Raw genomic sequence first — 12,924 nt, forward strand, 5'->3', positions numbered from 1 at the left:
ATTCTACATTTAGGATGCACATTTTACAATCCCTTTTCATTCATTGTCGCATTGTCTTGTATAAATGCAGTTAAAACATGCAAGTAAACACATTTTATTGAATAGTTCCACAAACATAGATTTATACATATTTTGGGAAAGCAAGGATTAACGATAAAATGTCATCATTTCAATATCCATGAGAGTAGACGCTTTAATGTTCACCTCATGAACTACATTCGTTTAAGATATCTACGTTGAATTTGTAAATGTAACTTTTCGTGCTTTCATCGTTAATGATTTGACATATCAACATTAGTTATACCTCATAATTATAATATACACAATATGTTCTAGTTTAACCAGTACATTACACGGTTCAAGGAAGCGGCGAAGAACGGACATACGTACCATCGAGTCTCAGTGGTAAGAACACATACAAGACAACCGTCAAGGCAAAACATCTTTGGTCCATGGTTTAATAGAAATTGACGGGTGACACATTTGTATCTTCTCTCGAACCAGGCGCCTTTTCAAGTGTTACAAGTAATTGTATATCTGGATCTATATCTTTATCAAAAGGAAACAACAAACGGTGTTATCTATTTTTTTTTATCTCACTCTATGAAATATGGAATCTATTGTTATGCAACTCTCCATTAGGCTCTTGAGATGAGAATGGGTAGATTTAATGACCAGGCTGATTGGATGGCATCTTACCATGGTGTTTGTATCGGTGCTTGATTATTCGAAACCGGATTGTTTATTCACAGGCAATATTTATATGTTGCATTGGAGTAATAAGTATGAAATGCATACATGAAGCAATCGACAAGTTTATCTTCACTTTTTTTAACGAAAGGATGCTTTATCATTGAAAAGAATCACCATAGTGTAAAACATGTGACGACGATAAATATAAACATATATAAAAATATATAGTGACTTCAATTATCTGTCTTGAATCTGATGCTACGTGTATAACCCTCCAGGACAAACTCCCAGGACAGATTGAGCCGCTGCTGGTGGCAAACCCTGAGACATCAGTCTTCTACAAGCCATTCACCACTGACGTCGACAAGCTGCCCATCTCCATTACTGCCAAGTATGTGGAAGGGATGCAATAGAACTCTTAAAAATGATAATAAATACGGATTACCTAGTCCTCTGGGGATTGGCAATGCAACTCGCTGTGCAGAATTTCGTTCCTTTCAAGTGCCATTCTCCATTGAAAGTGGGTAACATTCCCAGATTCATCCTGGTTATGGCTTTGCGTCCTCATTAAACTGTCACGATGTGGCATAACTGAAAAACTGTAGCCCAAACAATAACTCTTTCGTATGGATTGTGTAGAATATGTGAGTGAGGATCAGAGTTCAACATACCAAATTATAAAGTAAAGTTGTAAAGTTGTCTCAAAATATTGTGACATGTAAAAGTATTTAGAGTTTCCATGTAGATGGACTCAACGTTTTAATTCGTACGGTTGGAAAATGTAATCAATAAGCTGTTGAGGCGTAATAAGAGTGACACACTGGCCTACAACGTTTGTTACGACAGGATACGGTGCAATAATCTTTAAATCCATCGTATATAGTCTGTCTATTTATTTCCAGGACAGACTTACGCACTCGTGGTCGACAGGCTGTGGTGAATCTGCTGGACGGGTTCAAGGGAATCAAGGAATACATTGAGCAGGTACACACAGGGCTGGTAGGACTGAATGGAGTAGTGAAGCAGAAAACTGATTTGCGCTGATAGCATGCGTTAGATAACTAGTAAAAGTCAATATGCTCTTTCTCGTTTTTACATGTTATATTTGTTCATTTGACTTTGTTTCATATGTTCGAAATACAAGGATTCCGCTTTCCTGAACGGTAGTTGTTTACGAGATGAGATTCTATGATAAAATACTTGAGAGACCACTCTCATTGTCGTTTAGGGCAGGTCGCGCCTGGAATTTCCCGAGGGTTAGTTGATTTATAGCTGAGTGTTATAAAAAAGTGTTTGGTTGTTTGTATTGACATTATAAAAGTTATTTTCAGCGATATTCCAGCAATATCCTGCAATATGGACAGCAAAAATGGGCTTCACACGTTGTACCTATGTGGGGAATCGAACCCTTCGTCGTGACGAGCGAACGTTTTGACAACAAGGCTACGCCACCGACCCTCTATATTATATGTATATTGTTTATATGTGTTTCTGTCGCGTGATAATGGTTTACCAATTCTTAGGTTTACTATACACGAGGAAACTTCCAATATTTCAATGTATTTCGGTAACAACTAATGACGGTGGATGTGGAAGCTCTCTGTTAGTACCCTTTATCTGCCTGGGTTGTGTGTAGGTTACCGGTAGAGCAGGGCATGCTTAAGCTTTTCGTTAACACCTGGTGCTGTCACTGATTTTTAGTGAACCATTCATATAATTTACTGACATCACTTAATAATACATATTGAGGCCACTCGTTCACCTACATGTACTAGCGTCACTGATTTACACCAACTGACGTCACTCATTGACACCTACTGACGTCCCTCATTGACACCTACTGACGTCACTCATTGACACCTACTGACGTCTTTCATTCACACCTACTGGTGTCACTCATTCACACCTACTGACGTCACTCATTCACACCTACAGACGTCTCTCATTCACACCTACTGACGTCACTCATTGACACCTACTGACGTCTCTCATTCACACCTACTGACGTCACTCATTGACACCTACTGACGTCACTCATTCACACCTACTGACGTCACTCATTCACACCAACTGGCGTCACTCATTCACACCTACTGACGTCACTCATTCACACCTACTGACGTCTCTCATTCACATCAACGGACGTCACTCATTCACACCTTCTAGCGTCACTCATTCACACCTACTGACGTCACTCATTCACACCTAATTGACGTCACTCATTCACACCTACTGACGTCACTCATTGACACCTACTGACGTCACTCATTGACACCTACGGACGTCAATCATTGACACCTACTGACGTCACTCATTCACACCTACTGACGTCTCTCATTCACACCTACTGACGTCACTCATTCACACCTACTGACGTCACTCATTCACACCTACTGACGTCACTCATTGACACCTACTGACGTCACTCATTGACACCTACTGACATCACTCATTCACACCTACAGACGTCACTCATTCACACCTACTGACGTCACTCATTCACACCTACTGACGTCTCTCATTCACACCTACTGACGTCACTCATTGACACCTACTGACGTCACTCATTCACACCTACTGACGTCTCCCATTCAGACCTACTGACGTCACTCATTGACACCTACTGACGTCACTCATTCACACCTACTGGCGTCACTCATTCACATCTACTGACGGCACTCATTACACCTACTGACGTCACTCATTCACACATACTGACGTCTCTCATTCACACCTACTGACGTCTCTCATTCATACCTACTGACGTCTCTAATTCACACCTACTGACGTCAATCATTCACACCTACTGACGTCTCTCATTCAAACCTTCTGACGTCACTCATTCACACCTACTGACGTCACTCATTGACACCTACTGACGTCACTCATTCACACCTACTGACGTCTCTCATTCACACCTACTGACGTCACTTATTGACACCTACTGACGTCACTCATTTACATCAACTGACGTCAATCATTCACACCTACTGGCGCCACTTATCTACACCTACTGACGTCAGTCATTCATATCTATTGACGTCACTCATTGACACCAACTGACGTCACTCATTCACACCAACTGACATCACTCATTCCCGCGGAATGACAGCTGCCCCAAGTACTTCTACTGCGAGTCACATGCCATGTTCTGTTGCAGGACTACATATTCCAGACACGCAGCACGTACGGTGTGTTGGGGCTGCCTAAAGGTAAAGACTTGTACAGGGCCTGCCTGAAGTGGCACATCTCGGTGGACCTCACCCCAGAGGAGGTGCATCAGAAGGGCAAGGAGGAGGTTGCGCGGATCAGCTCAGAGATACAGATGGTGAGATAAAGGATGGAAGGAAGGAAACACTAGCATCGACAAAGTGAAATAAGGAATGAAAAGAAATAGCTTTTGGAAACGTATGACATTCCCTTTAGACTATCATTCAATTCTTCAATGCCATCATTTTACCTTACAGTGGATTGATACGAGGTATGTGTCTCCACTACCTGTAGTTTATACACATCTCCAAACTGAGTATAAAACTACCTTAATGGATGAATTCATTTTAGATAATGCGGAAAAGAAAATTTACTGGGACAGTAGCAGAATTTTACAAGCAGTTGAAAGAACAACCCCAGTTTCATCTGAACAGTGCCGTAAGTTGAGGTGATTCATGTGCAGCGATTGATATATACAAGTATTTCGGATCTTTATAACTTCCCGTTTCCATGTAGCATCACCAGGGGTTACGATGCACTTATAAAGATAGCTCTTATTATCGAAGTTAAATAATCGTTATATGTTGAGGAAAAGGAAAGGCAGATGACATAATCTAGATGTTTCAATTTGTGTCAATTAAATTCTTACGAATTCATAAATATGTAAACCTGAATGGATATCCGTGGTTTATTTCCAACCAGGATTGTTATATCACCCTCCTATTGAGTATTGGTTAGCGGAGGAGTTAGTGCGTTTAAGTATGTAGCAGATGTTTTGGTTCGAATCCCCAAACGGGTTCATGTGGAGCCCATGTAATGTTCCTCGGATACTAGTACCAAGGTCAGCTTCCTTCTCACTCACACGATTATCACGCATGTTGAATGTTTACGTGTTTACAAGATGGAAAGAAGTACGAAAGACGAAGGAATTGAAATTATATTGAAGAAGTTCCCTTTCTATAATTCCAGGATGAACTCTTGAAGGAATACCGATATATGGTATATGAGAGAATATACCCACAGTTGTCGAGGGCATTCAAGAATATACCAAACCTCAATGTCAGGTAAGACACACATGGATTGCGCTAGGCGTAAGACAATGAAATGACGCCGCAACGCGATTGGCAGAGTTCTGTCCATTCGCCGCAAATATCAATGGCTGCCGATTAAAATCTGCCTGTCTACCACTTGGTCTATGGTCACATGTTGTTCTAAATCATATTTTAAAGCCGAAATTGCCGTAAACAATGATTATTAGCAGCCTTCCTATAGATACATGTTATTATTGTTTGAGAGATGGCATCCGTGGTCTAGTGGATAGAGCGTCTGCCCAGAGAGTGCAAGGTCGGTGGTTCGATCCCCGGGTCGCGTCATACCAAAAAAGCCTTCATATGGTACGTGTTGCTACCCTGTCTGGCGTTCGGCATTTAAGAGGATAAAACACTGGCTGGTCGGCTCGGCTGTGTCTAAGTGGTGTATGCATGTTATACCGCGGCATGGTATCGCCAATGGGCCAGCACTATAACCCCGGCATAAGTCCGGACTATTACAAGTTCACACACACACACACACACACGTTCTATAAATATGCTGGTAGAAGTTGTCCTAGTTACTGCTGTAGCAGTGAAAATTGTATCTTTGACCTTTGTTATTTGTTATTCTGTTCAAAAGAAACGTCCCATCGATCGCGACCGGGGCGCGAATGTCTCGCGTCAAAGTCGCGATTATTGGGACGTGCTCTACAGTTCATTACAATCATCGCACGATCGCGAAAGATATGCATTCAACGCTCCCGAGTAACACCTCGAGCGTTGAAATCCATTTTACAACTGAAGGGGTCGCTGACGTTCATTAACGAAAGTTGCAATATATAAAGAACTATCCCTGTTGACCCTCCGTCACCAGTGTGGAGTCCATGCCTAATGACGGTACAGGGGGGGCGTACATAGCGGGAACAGCGGACGGATCACGACAGGGAGTATTCCAGGTCAACCTTAAAAGGCCAAACGAAACGTAAGTAAATATATCATCATAAGTTAACACTTTCCTTTAATTAACCGAAAAACAGTTCCGGAATAACACACTCGGGTTTCTGTCGTAAATGATAACAGCGTCAAATATCTTTCCATAATCTTAAGAAATCTTCGTTGACCATTGTACGATTCCGACTATATCACAAGCAGGTTTTTATGAATCACTATCAAATAGTGATGATACCAGATTTTCGCGAAAAGGCGACCGTATCCTGCCCCGCCGATCGCGCCTGTCACAAACACATGTGCAAAGGCATGTAGATAGATATGTTAGTATATCTATGGCAACTACGTTTTTTGACAAACGCCCCCATGAAATCTTTCCTCATGTTTGTCGTGTTTGATACGAAAGAATCACCTTAAATGAATTGTTCATTAACATTACCATACTCGGATATTGAGCTTATATGCTTGAGATACTCACAATCAGAGAAGTAAATACATTATATGTATGCTGAACCTACATTACAGATTAGGTCAAACCAAATGGATTATTTGTTCTTTGTCGGATTCGTCGGTGCCAGTCGTTGGTAGTGATATGTGCTCAGTAAAATGTCTTTAGTATATGTGGTAACTTAATAACCTGCAGGGGCGGTCGGGTAGCTTAGTGGTTAAAGCGTTCGCTCGTCACACCGAAGACCTGGGTTCGATTCCCGACATTGGTACAATATGTGAAGCCCATTTCTGGTGTTCCCCGCCGTGATATTGCTTGAATATTGCTAAAAGCGGCGTAAAACCATACTCACTCACACTCACTAATAACCTACATGTAGTGGCGTTGGTACAAAATAATTTCGTTTCAGCAGTCTTTAAAACAAAGTGCATGCACGTCGCTATATAAGTGCAATAATCTTGGACGCGACGTTAAACCCAATTTCACCTCACCTCACCTTTAAAACAAAGTACCTGGTCAATGTTATGCCATTATATATATATATATGTTCTTAGCGACGCCACCATGACACACCATATCTAACGTGTTCTGGTGCTCAGTTCTGTCGATGTATCTTCTTTCAGAAACACGTTCAGTATGATGGCATTGACTCTACATGAAACAGTTCCTGGTCATCATCTACAGGTGCGTCGTTGACATGATCACAAAGTGTAAACACGTTCTCAGAGATGGTATACCCAGCTACATGTTGTAACATAATTGCTGCCACCTAATCAGTGAATACCTTCTACTCCCCATCGTTTCAGTCCGTGTACGCACTCACTGCCAGCCTGCCAGACTTCCAGAGAAATATTGAATATGAGAAATATTTTGCCGTTCCTTATCACTTTCCGTTTTACACGGCGTACACTGAGGTGAGTAGCTGGGTGTGGTCTACATCCAAGCAAGTATGACGTAAGTCCATCAAACACTTTGTTTAACTACAAACTCAAATTGTATTTTGTATATAAATCTAACAGTTAATGACAACCAAGAATACGTACAAATGTCTGGGTTACACACATGACACCAAATACAACTCCTGGACCTAGACATATACTTGTTATCAGAATAGAGTGTTTCTCTTTAACAACTTTAACATCAGATCAAACCCTTGCACAGAATTGGGAGCACGGGTGACCCAGTCGTCTAAGGCGCCGCGATTCGCTGTGCGGAGTTGCGTCCCTCTGGCACGCCAGAAACCTATGATTGTTGGTTCGAATCCCGGTTCGCCCCGATTATGTTTCTAGGTTTGTCAGCCCCATACCCGTGCTCGTGGGTTTCACCGAGGTGGTAAACGTCTAAGACCTGCATCACTTCGGACTTTCCTCCCACTGACACGCCGCGATATAACTGTAATACTGTTAAAAGCTGCGTTAAACCCAACTCACTCACTCACTTGCACAGAATTAAGCAAAAACACTGGACACAGTCAAAGCAGAGAAACTAGGCATCAGAACAAGAAAAGGCATTGCATTTGGGTCGCTGTGATATTGAATCATTATTTTTGTATGGTATAAAAGCTATGGCAATAGACAATAAGTCATATTAGCTGAATATGAGATTATATTGGATGAAGACAGTATTGTATTAGTCAATCTTTATTCATGGTACTGGTGAGGCCTGTTGGACATTTTCTTGTGTATGTTCAGAATTCATTATATATTTTCTTTGTTTTATGGAATTGAATATGAGCTTAAACTCATTCCTTATAGTGCTCTTCCAAATTGCCTTTCATTATTAAAGAATGTATATACATTCCGTTTAAGGCAGAAATGGTCTTTTACACATTTGGGTCTTAAATTACTTCATTTCAGTCAATACTGGTAACAGTCTGAGGGCAGAACCAAGCACCAGAACAGGAAGATGCATTGTATTTTAACCCCGGGGCTTCCAGGCCCAATAACTCTCTGATTGGGCTGCTGTGATATTATAATTCAACGATAGGCCATGGCCATTATGCGCAGAGACAATACCTCATATTGACTCGATCTGCGATTATTTTCAATGAAGTCCGTATTGATGTATTCAATATGACATTGGTTCCCTCTGGAGGCAGTAGTAAGAGATTCATCATCGATGGTATTACAATATATAAGTCAATTTTAAATTGTCCAGACCATGCGCACTCTCTGCAGACCAATATCTCATTCCAGACTGTCTTCTTCATGGATCTTTTATTTTGATGTGTTTCTTTATCAGGGATGGGGTCTATACGCAGAATCTCTCGGAGAATATTTAGGTATCTATAAAGACGATAACGAACTGTGAGTATGAATATAGTCTACTGCGCTTCATATTACCATTTCATGCAAAATATCCCACGGTAATTTCAATGGTCCATATAGCCATTGCTGAGCATGTAGCCCTTGGAAGTTAAAAAAGTATTTAGAAGTTCACCCAGCAGAGAATGGGTACCCGACAGGAAAGAGCTTGAGTTGTATACTCCCGAGGAAGTTTTGAATGCAAATTTTACATTGAATCCTTGACAGAGTAATACATGTATGTGCTATGGGCGTTATTTGAAATTCACGTAATATTCTATTTATGATGACGGTGACGGTGACGGTGACGGTGACGGTGATGGTGATGGTGATGGTGATGATGAAAATAATCAGCATCATTATTGTGGCTGGAATAGGAAGACCTGCGCGACGTTTAACAGTAAAGAACCCCTGTTTTCATGGTTTCGTTTCCAATTCTCAGACTTGGTCGATATGGGGAGGAGATATTCCGTGCGTGCAGACTGGTCGTTGACACGGGATTACATTACTTTGGGTGAGTTCCAATCAACAATGTCTTCCATGTGCCCAGCAGACATGAAGTGTTATCGTAATGTAGCTGCATACCACAGATGGACGATCAACGTCGGAAGCGGCAGTAATGGCATTGGAAAAATATATTTCACAAAGACACTTAACTGTCTCTTTAATCTCTAAAGATTATACTCTCTCACTGAGCATGAATGTGATGATAGAGGCGTCTGTCATGGGAGAAGGATTGAGACGTGGAGACATGTCTGACGTGGGCAGAAACAGCCTGAACAGAAAGCAATGTGTCTCTGTCATTAGATCTTCACCAACCTCTGGTAATGTCAAGAAATAACGTTGCAAAAATAGCCATGTTGTCATTGGGTAAGTAGGAATCTGTTTCATAGGGAAGTAGGAAGAGAAGAATTTGGTTCATGTGTTCGGTATCAAAGTGAATTTGTGAGGATGACATACCTGCACTAAAATATAACAATAATAAACGAATACTAAACATGATGATACATAAAGTTCCTTTTTAGTCTTACAAATCTCACGTTGCTGACATCATCTACATGACGTATTGCTGACGTCATAGGGGACCGCCCCAAATGTTCTAGTGGTAGAGCGTCCGCCCGGGGAGCGGAAGGCCCAGGGGTTCTATCCCCGGCCGCGTCATACCAAAAGACGTTAGAAGATGGTACTTGTTGTTACCCTGCCTGGCGCACAGCATGATGGGGTTACAACAAGAACTGGTCGGTTCGGACACACACACAAAGAGACACAGGCATACGCGCGTGCATGCACGTGGCTATATAAGCCCAATAATCTTGAACGCGACGTTAAACCCCATTTCACCTGACATCATCGGTGACTGTAACTACACAGAGATGGCGTCGTTTGCTGGTAGTGGATCCAGAGTTATGTGTATTTTGACCAAAACCATGTCTATCTTTCTTTCCTATCGAAGATGGACACGTCAGCAGGCCATCACGTACATGGCTGACCACACCCCGATGGGCCGAAATGAGATTGAGATAGAAATAAACCGCTACATCACCACGCCCGGTCAAGCATGTGCTTACAAGATTGGAGAACTTAAAATAAAGGAGCTGCGACAAACTGCGATGGACAAGCTGGGTTCGTTCCATATTTTAATTGACATGCTACTACAGGAAATTCCCTCATACAATACAGAAGATTACACTTAGCTGTTGGGTAGTAGATGGTTTGACACGTGATGTAGTAGCTGCGTGTAAGACTGAATGAATTCATTATCCCTAAAACTAATTTAAAAGTATACTTGGACACCTTCCTGTAAGTTCTTTATCACACCATGAAAAGAAAGGTTTGCTCATCCATATGTGCATGACCAGTCCCTAAAAGCAGAGGGGGCACGGGTGGCCCGGTCGTCTAAGGCGCCGCGATTCGCTGTGCAGTGTTGTGTCCCTTGGGCGCGCCAGAAACCTATGATTGTGGGTTCGAATCCCGGTTCACCCCGATTATGTTTCTAGGTTTGTCAGCACCATACCCGTGCTCGTGGGTTTCACAGAAAGTGGTAAACCTCTGAGACCTGCATGACTTCGGGCTTTCCACCCACATTAAGCTGACACGCCGTGATATAACTGGAATATTGTTAAAAAAAAGGCGTTAAACCTAACTCACTCACTAAAAGCAGAATCGTCAACATTCAGAGACTTCAAAAATTGTATCGCTTCATTATTTTTCAACGGTCTTGATGTATATGGTGCACTGTACAATTGTATTCAAAGAATGTCCGGTTTATAATTTCAGGTTCCAAATTCGATATAGGAGACTTCCATAGTCAGATTCTGGAGAATGGTCCAGTACCGCTGAGACTGTTAGAGAAGATCGTTAATAACTGGATAAACGACGTTTCCGGAAACGCAGCGACATCTAGCGGTGGTGGTGCCATGTGACACAACTCTAATTTTGTAACACCAGCCTCTGCGGCCTAATATTATGGAATAAACCTGACAGAAGCGGAAGTTCGTTGATCGTTGTTTAGCTTTTAGTTTCATGTGTTACGACTTCGGCTACAGTGCATATACTGACATATATTTATGTACACCTACGTAATAAATGATTTAAAATCAAATTCTAATTATATTTACTATTCAGAAAAAAAGGAAAAACGGAAATGTTTCAAATTCCGAAAGACCCGGTAGTGAAAGGCAACACTTTGGACACAACTGGACAAAAATGCATGGGATAGCTCAGAAAGAACTCGATATCTTGCTGAATATTTACCTCAGAAGGAAGACTTCTCTCAAATATCAATATATTTTCTCTTTTTGGTGTTTGAAAACCATATATAAGCACAACACATACCACTTTGTTCGACATAATGTTGGTTTTTGAAATGTACACTGTATTATTTCTACTCTGAAAATTAAATGTGATGGCCGAAAGGAAGGACGTTAAACATTCCAATTTGATTGGATAATACATGTTTTATATTGACACAGCCCTCTTAGTGACTTCAAAATTAACTACGCATATGTTTCTTATTTCAATATTTCTCAATTCCATGAGTTTAAACATGGTTTAATTTCTATAAATGTCATTTGACATCAGTAGTGGAACGTACAGTACCGAGAACATCTAGACAGATTGTTTAATTGGTTTAATTTCTATAAATGTCATTTGACATCAATAGTGGAACGTACAGTACCGAGAACATCTAGACAGATTGTTTAATTGGTTTAATTTCTATAAATGTCATTTGACATCAATAGTGGAACGTACAGTACCGAGAACATCTAGACAGATTGTTTTTCCTTCTTATACACCTTGGTGAAATTGTATTTAGATGAACCCTCATGCGCTAAAGGTCAACTGCACAATTAAGTTGAACCTTATATCTTGGCGTGAACAAATCTTTGAGCCTTTGATAAATTGGTATCCTCGCCTTAGTTGAAAACCTTTGTATTTGTTTTCTGAAAAGTCTAAAAAACGCCAAATGTTGATCTTCTAACTCACACACTAGTTCACTTAATTTATGAGAAAGGATATCTTTATTACGAGAACATTAAAATAATATTATGGGATCACATATTGATGAACTGATAATATAGTGTAATTGAAAAGGTTAATCTACAACTAATTGACTATTTCTGTTTCTGTTTTTATATTTCAGCACTACAGATACTTCAGAACCAAATTATTTATAATTTTTATATAATAATCATAAATATAGGTCGAAGCCTATTATTTTCTTATTATTTCATCCCTTGCATGCCGATACACCGTGTGTACATTCGTCGCGTTAATTGTTGGATGACAATAGTTTTAAAAGTTAAGTTTTCAATTTAAAGTAATTATATGTGAACCAAAGAAGAAAAACTAAATTTCAGCTGAATATGCATTTGACGTTTTTATCAATTGAAAGGCAATTTAGAATCTCTTTATGGCGCGATTACGTCTTTTCTGAGTCTCCTTGTCGGGGAAATAACACATCCACGGAATAAAAAGGATAATAAATTCAATTTTGCACTACAAAGGCATCACGTTTCTTGTATCACGAGTCAAATTATACTGGAATCGGACAAGATGATTTGGTATCTGACAATTACACCGCAGTGCATGCGCAATTTAAACTTTTTACCTTCCTCCAACATAAAATGCATTTTAACATTCAACGATTTTTAGTTTTCCATCACAAAAGGATGAAGCGAATCAACAAGATCACACTATTTTAGCATCGACTCCAAATGACGATGAACAAGTCGAATCTGAGTGTCTTTTGATTGACTATAATTATGACATTATTACGCCATTATCATTT

The 12,924-nt window shown here is 40.5% G+C and overlaps 1 protein-coding gene across 3 annotated transcripts in view; it reads left to right on the forward strand.

Moving 5' to 3' along the window:
• The window catches only part of LOC124131355, a 28,588-nt gene extending 17,353 nt beyond the window's left edge, over positions 1-11,235 (forward strand). For all 3 annotated transcript variants that reach the window (XM_046494576.2, XM_046494578.2, XM_046494579.2), the window contains 13 exons: positions 337-405; positions 972-1,084; positions 1,596-1,677; positions 3,854-4,021; positions 4,255-4,341; positions 4,873-4,967; positions 5,809-5,916; positions 6,954-7,014; positions 7,137-7,244; positions 8,572-8,636; positions 9,076-9,147; positions 10,087-10,256; positions 10,911-11,235. In XM_046494576.2, coding sequence (XP_046350532.2) covers positions 337-405; positions 972-1,084; positions 1,596-1,677; positions 3,854-4,021; positions 4,255-4,341; positions 4,873-4,967; positions 5,809-5,916; positions 6,954-7,014; positions 7,137-7,244; positions 8,572-8,636; positions 9,076-9,147; positions 10,087-10,256; positions 10,911-11,056 — 1,344 coding nt within the window. In that variant the 3' untranslated portion in view covers positions 11,057-11,235. The remainder of the gene's footprint in view (positions 1-336; positions 406-971; positions 1,085-1,595; positions 1,678-3,853; positions 4,022-4,254; positions 4,342-4,872; positions 4,968-5,808; positions 5,917-6,953; positions 7,015-7,136; positions 7,245-8,571; positions 8,637-9,075; positions 9,148-10,086; positions 10,257-10,910) is intronic.
• The last annotated feature ends 1,689 nt before the right edge of the window (positions 11,236-12,924 follow it).

This window comes from Haliotis rufescens, unplaced genomic scaffold, assembly GCF_023055435.1.
Source record: "Haliotis rufescens isolate VD_foot unplaced genomic scaffold, xgHalRufe1.0.p SCAF_1, whole genome shotgun sequence".
Taxonomy (NCBI): Eukaryota; Metazoa; Mollusca; class Gastropoda; order Lepetellida; family Haliotidae; genus Haliotis; species Haliotis rufescens.